The 13,000-nt window shown below is 45.6% G+C and overlaps 1 protein-coding gene across 1 annotated transcript in view; it reads left to right on the forward strand.

Annotated features, from left to right (window-relative positions):
• Positions 1 to 13,000, forward strand: part of INTS3 (integrator complex subunit 3) — a 50,730-nt gene that overhangs the window by 23,471 nt on the left and 14,259 nt on the right. The window contains exons 10-12 of the mRNA XM_066572463.1: positions 4,739 to 4,913; positions 5,947 to 6,026; positions 6,974 to 7,065. Of these exons, the coding sequence (XP_066428560.1) occupies positions 4,739 to 4,913; positions 5,947 to 6,026; positions 6,974 to 7,065 (347 nt within the window). The remainder of the gene's footprint in view (positions 1 to 4,738; positions 4,914 to 5,946; positions 6,027 to 6,973; positions 7,066 to 13,000) is intronic.

Raw genomic sequence — 13,000 nt, forward strand, 5'->3', positions numbered from 1 at the left:
TTATCAGTAATCCCCCCCCCCCCGTACTATCATTAATCTCCCCCCCCCCCGTACTATCATTAATCTCCCCCCCCCCCCGTACTATCATTAATATCTCCCCCCCCCCCCCCCGTACTATCAGTAATCCCCCCCCCCGTACTATCAGTAATCCCCCCCCCCGTACTATCATTAATCTCCCCCCCCCCCGTACTATCAGTAATCCCCCCCCCGTACTATCAGTAATCCCCCCCCCCCCGTACTATCAGTAATCCCCCCCCCCCGTACTATCATTAATCCCCCCCCCCCCGTACTATCATTAATCCCCCCCCCCCCGTACTATCATTAATCCCCCCCGTACTATCATTAATCCCCCCCGTACTATCATTAATCCCCCCCGTACTATCATTAATCCCCCCCGTACTATCAGTAATCCCCCCCGTACTATCAGTAATCCCCCCCGTACTATCAGTAATCCCCCCCCCGTACTATCAGTAATCCCCCCCCCCCCGTACTATCAGTAATCCCCCCCCCCCCGTACTATCAGTAATCCCCCCCCCCCGTACTATCAGTAATCCCCCCCCCCCGTACTATCAGTAATCCCCCCCCCGTACTATCATTAATCCCCCCCCCCCCCGTACTATCATTAATCCCCCCCCCGTACTATCATTAATCCCCCCCCCCGTACTATCAGTAATCCCCCCCCCCGTACTATCATTAATCCCCCCCCCCCGTACTATCATTAATCCCCCCCCCCGTACTATCATTAATCCCCCCCCCCCCCGTACTATCATTAATCCCCCCCCGTACTATCATTAATCCCCCCCCCGTACTATCATTAATCCCCCCCCCCGTACTATCATTAATCCCCCCCCCCGTACTATCATTAATCCCCCCACCGTACTATCATTAATCCCCCCCCGTACTATCATTAATTCCCCCCCCCCCCCCGTACTATCATTAATCCCCCCCCCGTACTATCATTAATCCCCCCCCCGTACTATCATTAATCCCCCCCCCCCCGTACTATCATTAATCCCCCCCCCCGTACTATCATTAATCCCCCCCCCCAGTACTATCATTAATCCCCCCCCCCCCAGTACTATCATTAATCTCCCCCCCCCAGTACTATCATTAATCTCCCCCCCCCCGTACTATCATCAATCTCCCCCCCCCCGTACTATCATCAATCTCCCCCCCCCGTACTATCATCAATCTCCCCCCCCCGTACTATCATCAATCTCCCCCCCCCCGTACTATCATCAATCTCCCCCCCCCGTACTATCATCAATCCCCCCCCCCCGTACTATCATCAATCTCCCCCCCCCGTACTATCAATCTCCCCCCCCCCCCGTACTATCAATCCCCCCCCCCCGTACTATCAATCCCCCCCCCCGTACTATCAATCTCCCCCCCCCCCCCGTACTATCAATCTCCCCCCCCCCCGTACTATCATCAATCCCCCCCCCCCCGTACTATCATCAATCCCCCCCCCCGTACTATCATCAATCCCCCCCCCCGTACTATCATCAATCCCCCCCCCCTGTACTATCATCAATCCCCCCCCCGTACTATCATCAATCCCCCCCCCGTACTATCATCAATCCCCCCCCCGTACTATCATCAATCCCCCCCCCCCGTACTATCATCAATCTCCCCCCCCCCCCGTACTATCATCAATCTCCCCCCCCCCGTACTATCATCAATCTCCCCCCCCCCCCGTACTATCATCAATCTCCCCCCCCCCCCGTACTATCATCAATCTCCCCCCCCCCCCGTACTATCATCAATCTCCCCCCCCCCCCGTACTATCATCAATCTCCCCCCCCCCCCCCGTACTATCATCAATCTCCCCCCCCCCCCGTACTATCATCAATCTCCCCCCCCCCCCGTACTATCATCAATCTCCCCCCCCCCCGTACTATCATCAATCTCCCCCCCCCCGTACTATCATCAATCTCCCCCCCCCCCCCCGTACTATCATCAATCTCCCCCCCCCCGTACTATCATCAATCTCCCCCCCCCCCCGTACTATCATCAATCCCCCCCCCCCGTACTATCATCAATCTCCCCCCCCCCCGTACTATCATCAATCTCCCCCCCCCCGTACTATCATCAATCTCCCCCCCCCCCCCCGTACTATCATCAATCTCCCCCCCCCCCCGTACTATCATCAATCCCCCCCCCCGTACTATCATCAATCCCCCCCCCCCGTACTATCATCAATCCCCCCCCCCCGTAATATCATCAATCCCCCCCCCCGTAATATCATCAATCCCCCCCCCCCCCCGTACTATCATCAATCTCCCCCCCCCACCCTCCCGTACTATCATCAATCTCCCCACCCTCCCGTACTATCATCAATCTCCCCCCCCCCCGTACTATCATCAATCCCCCCCCCCCGTACTATCATCAATCTCCCCCCCCCCCCCGTACTATCATCTCCCCCCCTCTCAACCCCCCCCCCCGTACTATCATCATCCCCCCCCCCCCCCGTACTATCATCAATCTCCCCCCCCCCCGTACTATCATCAATCCCCCCCCCCCCCCGTACTATCATCAATCCCCCCCCCCCCGTACTATCATCAATCCCCCCCCCCGTACTATCATCAATCCCCCCCCGTACTATCATCAATCCCCCCCCCCCCCACATCCCCCCCCCCCCCCCCCCGTACTATCATCAATCTCCCCCCCCCCCCGTACTATCATCAATCTCCCCCCCCCCCCGTACTATCATCAATCTCCCCCCCCCCCCCGTACTATCATCAATCTCCCCCCCCCCGTACTATCATCAATCTCCCCCCCCCCGTACTATCATCAATCTCCCCCCCCCCCCGTACTATCATCAATCTCCCCCCCCCCGTACTATCATAAATCCCCCCCCCCGTACTATCATAAATCCCCCCCCCCGTACTATCATAAATCCCCCCCCCCGTACTATCATAAATCCCCCCCCCCCGTACTATCATAAATCCCCCCCCCCCCCGTACTATCATCAATCCCCCCCCCCCGTACTATCATCAATCCCCCCCCCCGTATTATCATCAATCCCCCCCCCCGTACTATCATCAATCCCCCCCCCCGTACTATCATCAATCCCCCCCCCCGTACTATCATCAATCCCCCCCCCCCGTACTATCATCAATCCCCCCCCCGTACTATCATCAATCCCCCCCCCGTACTATCATCAATCCCCCCCCCCGTACTATCATCAATCTCCCCCCCCCCCCCGTACTATCATCAATCTCCCCCCCCCCCGTACTATCATCAATCTCCCCCCCCCCGTACTATCATCAATCTCCCCCCCCCCCCCCGTACTATCATCAATCTCCTCCCCCCGTACTATCATCAATCTCCCCCCCCCCCCCGTACTATCATCAATCTCCCCCCCCCCCCGTACTATCATCAATCTCCCCCCCCCCCCGTACTATCATCAATCTCCCCCCCCCCCCGTACTATCATAAATCCCCCCCCCCGTACTATCATAAATCCCCCCCCCCGTACTATCATAAATCCCCCCCCCCCCGTACTATCATCAATCCCCCCCCCCCCGTATTATCATCAATCCCCCCCCCCGTACTATCATCAATCCCCCCCCCCGTACTATCATCAATCCCCCCCCCCCGTACTATCATCAATCCCCCCCCCCCCGTACTATCATCAATCCCCCCCCCCGTACTATCATCAATCCCCCCCCCCCCCGTACTATCATCAATCCCCCCCCCCGTACTATCATCAATCCCCCCCCCCGTACTATCATCAATCCCCCCCCCCCGTACTATCATCAATCCCCCCCCCCGTACTATCATCAATCCCCCCCCCCCGTACTATCATCAATCCCCCCCCCCCCGTACTATCATCAATCCCCCCCCCCCCCCCGTACTATCATCAATCCCCCCCCCCGTACTATCATCAATCCCCCCCCCCCCGTACTATCATCAATCCCCCCCCCCCGTACTATCATCAATCCCCCCCCCCCCGTACTATCATCAATCCCCCCCCCCGTACTATCATCAATCCCCCCCCCCCGTACTATCATCAATCCCCCCCCGTACTATCATCAATCCCCCCCCCCCTGTACTATCATCAATCCCCCCCCCCGTACTATCATCAATCCCCCCCCCCCCGTACTATCATCAATCCCCCCCCCCCCGTACTATCATCAATCCCCCCCCCCCCCGTACTATCATAAATCCCCCCCCCCCCGTACTATCATAAATCCCCCCCCCCGTACTATCATAAATCCCCCCCCCCCGTACTATCATAAATCCCCCCCCCCGTACTATCATAAATCCCCCCCCCCGTACTATCATAAATCCCCCCCCCCCCCGTACTATCATAAATCCCCCCCCCCCCCCCCGTACTATCATAAATCCCCCCCCCAACCCCTCTCCAGTGGTGACAGTAGCCCCCCCCCCAAATCCATATACTTACTCCTTCCTGGTACTGGTGTATCTTGAGGCCACCAGGAACCTAGGGGGTTGACAAGGCGGGGATGTAGGAACACCCCTGTCACGCCCCATTGGCTGCATCCCTCCAGGTCCTTGAATGTCCTTTATCTGCGTGTTCCATGTCCCCTGGGAGCGAGGCTGTGCCTGCCTGGTCCCTGCTCCTGGCAGCATTCCTCCAGCTAGTTTTAGCAGCGTTTTGCATGTCCCCTGGGAGCGGGGCTATGCTCCGTTCCGTGAGACACCACTACCCACGTGATTTCCAGCCAGAGAGCCACGGCACCCCAGTTGGGAATCACTGTCTTGCCGTATAGAGTCCCCCGCTCGGGGGGGTGGGGGCCTGTGTCTTGCCGTATAGAGCCCCCCCATCTAGTGATCGTGTTTCCCCCCCTCTCTTTCAGTCCAATGTCGCCGCCTCCAACGCCAAGCTCGCCTTGTTTTACGATTGGCTCTTCTTTAGTCCGGAGAAAGACAGCATCATGAACATCGGTAAGTTGTGGCAGTCCTGGGGTGCGATGCTCTGCGGCTTACGACGTCCCGCGTCTTATCTTACCGTCCTTCACCCCTCTCCGCAGTGGGCGCTCATCTTTCCGATGCGGGGGAGGGGGGCGATCTCCGTGATAATCAGTACTTGTAGTAATTTCATGACCTTACAGAGACGTCTGTCCACAGATCGTCGCTACAGCAGTTAGGGGTCTCGCTAGCGTCGTTCCAATGTGGTGGCTGCATCCTGTGTGCTCATTTCACTGCAATCGGATGTCTCCAGCGACAAAATGCCGCTTGCTCCGTGGTGTTGCTCGCTACGTTCAGGATCTGATAATGAAATCTGTTCTTGCAGACCGCGGGCGATCTCACACCTTCTCTGGCTATGTAGTAGCTGTCTCATTATTTCTTAGCGGCGTTAGTGCGTGCAGCCTGCTCGCTTGTTAGGTCACTGCTGTGGAGGTGTCGGCCATGTCTCCTGCTGTCTGTGGGACTGACCAGTTTTCGCTCTCTGGTGCCCTCTCTGCCAGTCCTTCTAATGTCTCTGTATCCTATTGTCCGCTTTTCACTATCTGTTTCTTCCCTCTCTTACCTACTTACCTCTCACCTGCTTGCTGACATGCTCCCTTCTTTCACCTCTTTGCTGGTGCTCCTCTCCTGCTCGCTAGTGGTTTCCCCTCACACTCTAGCCTGCTGATGATCCTCCCTGCTTCCTGTTTCCACACACTCGCCTACCTGCTGGTTCTCTCCCATCACTCACCTGCTTGCTATTACTGCTCCCTTGTTTACTAGCTGGTGCTCTTCTGTCACTCTCCTATGCACTTGTGATCTCACTTTCTCTCATCTGCTTGCTCATTACCCTGTGCTACCTACTTGCTTGTGCTCTACCCTTATCGACCTGCCGGTGCCCCCTCCCTCAGCTATTTGCTATTACCCCTTGCTCGCCTACCCGCCTGTGCTGTGCCCTCGTTCGCCTACCTGCACTGTGCATTTGGCCGTATAAAACCTCCATGTACTGCAATCTTTCCTGTCTCCGCAGAGCCGGCTATCTTGGTGATGCACCACTCCATGAAGCCGCACCCCGCCATCACGGCCACACTGCTGGATTTCATGTGCCGGGTAAGAGAACTGGCATCATAACGGTTTAGCGCCCGCTTGTTACGTGAGAAGGTCGGGGGATCATCGGGACAGCGGCAGGAGAGGACACGAATAGGTAGATGGTTGCAGGCGGTGAATTATTCATGCCTGGCTAATGATGCCATCTGCTCACACTGTGCTCGCTCCAGGAAAAGCCGCCTCCTCTCCTAACAAGCGCTCAAGATGCCACGCCGATCACAGAAGCATCCAGGTGTCAGCTTCCGAGGCACCTCGCAGTCCACCATGACTTCAAGGGGTCTCTGGAAGCCTATAAATAAATGTACTGCAGAGCGTCAGCATATCTTACACCTCCGCTTCATCTTCAGTAATCAGTAGAGTGCAAGGATAAAAAGATTGTGCTACATTTATCAGCCTCCGAGGGGCGTACTGCACAGAATCTTCTTGACAAGCCTCTACTGTGTCCCAGAACTCGCCTCGCAGTCATGGCTACCCCCACCTCCTCCGTCCCCCTCCACTGGGCCCTGGAGTCTCTGAGAAAATGCAAAAAAATGTTCCCAATTTTGGAGTTAGGTTGTAGGAAGTGTGTCCTGTGGGAGAGGGGTTATTGTTCTGCATCCCTGCCAGGTTTTCCTCATTTGCTTCAGTTTCGGAATCCCTTCACTCTGGAACCCACAAATCATGTATGACAGGCCGACCTCGAGCCAAGACAACATGCACGATGGGCGGCTCTTACATGGGGATGGCTGAGACCTCGTTAAAGTATGAAGGGAGATGATGACTAACGGCACAAAGTAACAGTGCATAATGGATGTACTTGTGCATGCAAATCACTCCATCCAGACTGATCCGAGCCACAAACCAATCACATAGGACCACAGTCCATGTCATCCCTTGCAGAATACTTTTACTGAGCCCTTAACTACGTGACTTCTCCATTCTTAACCTATTACTGTTTTATCATTGTGCAGATAATACCCAATTTCTACCCACCACTGGAGGGGCACGTGAGACAAGGTGTATTCAGCTCTCTCACTCACATCATGGAGAAGAGAGTACTGGCGTAAGTAGACGTATACTAGAGACCTAAATATAACTACCTCTAAGTACTGGAATATAACTATTATAATACTGCCCTCCTATGTACAAGAATATAACTACTATAATACTGCCTCCTATGTACAAGAATATACCTACTATAATACTGCTCCCTATGTACAAGAATATAACTACAATAATACTGCCCCCTATATACAAGAATATAACTACTATAATACTGCTCCTATGTACAAGAATATACCTAGTATAATACTGCCCCCTATGTACAAGAATATAACTACTAGAATACTGCCCCTATGTACAAGAATATAAATACTATAATACTGCCCCTATGTACAAGAATATAAATACTATAATACTGCCCCTATGTACAAGAATATAACTACTATAATACTGCCCACTATGTACAAGAATATAACTACTATAATTCTGCCCCATATGTACAAGAATATAACTACTATAATTCTGCCCCATATGTACAAGAATATACCTACTATAATACTGCTCCCTATGTACAAGGATATACCTACTATAATACTGTCCCCTATGTACAAGAATATAACTACTATAATACTGCCCCCTATGTACAAGAATATAACTACTATAATACTGCCCCCTATGTACAAGAATATAACTACTATAATACTGCCCGCTATGTACAAGAATATAACCTGTATAATACTGCCCCTATGTACATGAATATACCTACTATAATACTGCCCCCTATGTACAAGAATTTAACTACTATAATACTGCCCCCTATGTACAAGAATGTAACTACTATAATACTGCCCCCTATGTACAAGAATTTAACTACTATAATACTGCCCCCTATGTACAAGAATTTAACTACTATAATACTGCTCCTATGTACAAGAATATAGCTACTATAATACTGCCCCCTATGTACAAGAATATACCTACTATAATACTGTCCCCTATGTACAAGAATATAACTACTATAATACCGCTCCTATGTACAAGAATATAACTACTATAATACTGTTCCATATGTACAAGAATATAACTACTATAATACCGCTCCTATGTACAAGAATATAACTACTATAGTACTGCTCCCTATGTACAAGAATATAACTACTCTAATACTGCTCTGATGTACAAGAATATAACTACTATAATACTGCCCCTATATACAAGAATATGACTACTATAATACTGCCCTCAATGTACAAGAATATAACTACTATAATACTGCTCCCTATGTACAAGAATATACCTACTATAATACCGCCGCCTATGTACAAAAATATACCTACTATAATACCGCCTCCTATGTACAAGAATATAACTACTATAATACTGCTCCCTATGTACAAGAATATAACTACTCTAATACTGCTCTAATGTACAAGAATATAACTAATATAATACTGCCCTCTATGTACAAGAATATGACTACTATAATACTGCCCCCTATGTACAAGAATATGACTACTATAATACTGCCTGCTATGTACAAGAATATACCTACTATAATACCGCCTCCTATGTACAAGAATATAACTACTATAATACTGCCCCCTATGTACAAGAATATAACTGCTATAATACTGCCCCATATGTACAAGAATATAACTACTAGAATACTGCCCCCTATGTACAAGAATATAACTACTAGAATACTGCCCCCTATGTACAAGAATATAACTACTAGAATACTGCCCCCTATGTACAAGAATATAACTACTAGAATACTGCCTCCTATGTACAAGAATATAACTACTATAATACCGCCTCCTATGTACAAGAATAGAACTACTATAATACTGCTCCCTATGTACAAGAATAGAACTACTATAATACTGCCCCCTATGTACAAGAATATAACTACTATAATACTGCCTCCTATGTACAAGAATATAACTACTAGAATACTGCCTCCTATGTACAAGAATATAACTACTAGAATACTGCTCCCTATGTACAAGAATATAACTACTATAATACTGCTCCCTATGTACAAGAATATAACTACTAGAATACCGCCTCCTATGTACAAGAATATAACTACTATAATACTGCCCCCATGTACAAGAATATAACTACTAGAATACCGCCTCCTATGTACAAGAATATAACTACTATAATACTGCCTCCTATGTACAAGAATATAACTACTATAATACTGCCCCCATGTACAAGAATATAACTACTAGAATACCGCCTCCTATGTACAAGAATATAACTACTATAATACTGCCTCCTATGTACAAGAATATAACTACTATAATACTGCTCCCTATGTACAAGAATATAACTGCTATAATACTGCCCCATATGTACAAGAATATAACTACTATAATACTGCTCCCTATGTACAAGAATATAACTGCTATAATACTGCCCCATATGTACAAGAATATAACTACTATAATACTGCCTCCTATGTACAAGAATATAACTACTATAATACTGCTCCCTATGTACAAGAATATAACTGCTATAATACTGCCCCATATGTACAAGAATATAACTACTAGAATACTGCCCCCTATGTACAAGAATATAACTACTAGAATACTGCCCCCTATGTACAAGAATATAACTACTAGAATACTGCCCCCTATGTACAAGAATATAACTACTAGAATACTGCCCCCTATGTACAAGAATATAACTACTAGAATACCGCCTCCTATGTACAAGAATATAACTACTATAATACCGCCTCCTATGTACAAGAATAGAACTACTATAATACTGCTCCCTATGTACAAGAATATAACTACTATAATACTGCCCCCTATGTACAAGAATATAACTACTATAATACTGCCTCCTATGTACAAGAATATAACTACTAGAATACTGCCTCCTATGTACAAGAATATAACTACTAGAATACTGCTCCCTATGTACAAGAATATAACTACTAGAATACCGCCTCCTATGTACAAGAATATAACTACTATAATACTGCCCCCATGTACAAGAATATAACTACTAGAATACCGCCTCCTATGTACAAGAATATAACTACTATAATACTGCCTCCTATGTACAAGAATATGACTACTATAATACTGCTCCCTATGTACAAGAATATAACTACTATAATACTGCCCTCTATGTACAAGAATATAACTAGTACAATACTGCCCCCTATGTACAAGAATATAACTACTAGAATACCGCCTCCTATGTACAAGAATAGAACTACTATAATACTGCCTCCTATGTACAAGAATATAACTACTATAATACTGCCCCCATGTACAAGAATATAACTACTAGAATACCGCCTCCTATGTACAAGAATATAACTACTATAATACTGCCTCCTATGTACAAGAATATAACTACTATAATACTGCTCCCTATGTACAAGAATATAACTGCTATAATACTGCTCCCTATGTACAAGAATATAACTGCTATAATACTGCTCCCTATGTACAAGAATATAACTACTATAATACTGCTCCCTATGTACAAGAATATAACTACTATAATACTGCTCCCTATGTACAAGAATATAACTGCTATAATACTGCCCCATATGTACAAGAATATAACTACTAGAATACTGCCCCCTATGTACAAGAATATAACTACTATAATACCGCCTCCTATGTACAAGAATAGAACTACTATAATACTGCTCCCTATGTACAAGAATATAACTACTATAATACTGCCCCCTATGTACAAGAATATAACTACTATAATACTGCCTCCTATGTACAAGAATATAACTACTAGAATACTGCCTCCTATGTACAAGAATATAACTACTAGAATACTGCTCCCTATGTACAAGAATATAACTACTAGAATACCGCCTCCTATGTACAAGAATATAACTACTATAATACTGCCTCCTATGTACAAGAATATGACTACTATAATACTGCTCCCTATGTACAAGAATATAACTACTATAATACTGCCCTCTATGTACAAGAATATAACTAGTACAATACTGCCCCCTATGTACAAGAATATAACTACTATAATACTGCCTCCTATGTACAAGAATAGAACTACTATAATACTGCTCCCTATGTACAAGAATAGAACTACTATAATACTGCTCCCTATGTACAAGAATATAACTACTATAATACTGCCCCCTATGTACAAGAATATAACTACTATAATACTGCCTCCTATGTACAAGAATATAACTACTAGAATACTGCCTCCTATGTACAAGAATATAACTACTATAATACTGCTCCCTATGTACAAGAATATAACTACTATAATACTGCTCCCTATGTACAAGAATATAACTACTAGAATACCGCCTCCTATGTACAAGAATATAACTACTATAATACTGCCTCCTATGTACAAGAATATAACTACTATAATACTGCTCCCTATGTACAAGAATATAACTACTATAATACCGCTCCCTATGTACAAGAATATAACTACTATAATACTGCCTCCTATGTACAAGAATATAACTACTATAATACTGCCCTCTATGTACAAGAATATAACTAGTACAATACTGCCCCCTATGTACAAGAATATAACTACTATAATACTGCCTCCTATGTACAAGAATAGAACTACTATAATACTGCTCCCTATGTACAAGAATAGAACTACTATAATACTGCTCCCTATGTACAAGAATAGAACTACTATAATACTGCCTCCTATGTACAAGAATATAACTACTATAATACTGCCTCCTATGTACAAGAATATAACTACTATAATACTGCCTCCTATGTACAAGAATATAACTACTATAATACTGCCTCCTATGTACAAGAATATAACTACTAGAATACTGCCTCCTATGTACAAGAATATAACTACTAGAATACTGCTCCCTATGTACAAGAATATAACTACTATAATACTGCTCCCTATGTACAAGAATATAACTACTAGAATACTGCTCCCTATGTACAAGAATATAACTACTATAATACTGCCCCCTATGTACAAGAATATAACTACTATAATACTGCTCCCTATGTACAAGATTATAACTACTATAATACTGCTCCCTATGTACAAGAATATAACTACTATAATACTGCCCCCTATGTACAAGAATATAACTACTATAATACTGTCCCCTATGTACTGGAATATAACTACTATAATACTGTCCCCTATGTACTGGAATATAACTACTATAATACTGTCCCCTATGTACAAGACTATAACTACTATAATACTGCCTCCTATATACAAGAATATAACTACTATAATACTGCCCCCTATGTACAAGCATATAACTACTATAATACTGCCCCCTATGTACAGGAATATAACTACTATAATACTGCTCCTATGTACAAGAATATAACTACTATAATACTGCCCCCTATGTACAAGAATATAACTACTATAATACTGTCCCCTATGTACAAGAATATAACTACTATAATACTGCCCCTATGTACAAGACTATAACTACTATAATACTGCCTCCTATATACAAGAATATAACTACTATAATACTGCCCCCTATGTACAAGAATATAACTACTATAATACTGTCCCCTATGTACTGGAATATAACTACTATAATACTGTCCCCTATGTACTGGAATATAACTACTATAATACTGTCCCCTATGTACAAGACTATAACTACTATAATACTGCCTCCTATATACAAGAATATAACTACTATAATACTGCCCCCTATGTACAAGCATATAACTACTATAATACTGCCCCCTATGTACAGGAATATAACTACTATAATACTGCTCCTATGTACAAGAATATAACTACTATAATACTGCCCCCTATGTACAAGAATATAACTACTATAATACTGCCCCCTATGTACAAGAATATAACTACTATAATACTGCCCCCTATGTACAAGAATATAACTACTATAATACTGTCCCCTATGTACAAGAATATAACTACTATAATACTGCCCCTATGTACAAGACTATAACTACTATAATACTGCCTCCTATATACAA

The sequence above is a fragment of the Eleutherodactylus coqui genome, chromosome 6 (genome assembly GCF_035609145.1).
Source record: "Eleutherodactylus coqui strain aEleCoq1 chromosome 6, aEleCoq1.hap1, whole genome shotgun sequence".
Lineage (NCBI taxonomy): Eukaryota > Metazoa > Chordata > Amphibia > Anura > Eleutherodactylidae > Eleutherodactylus > Eleutherodactylus coqui.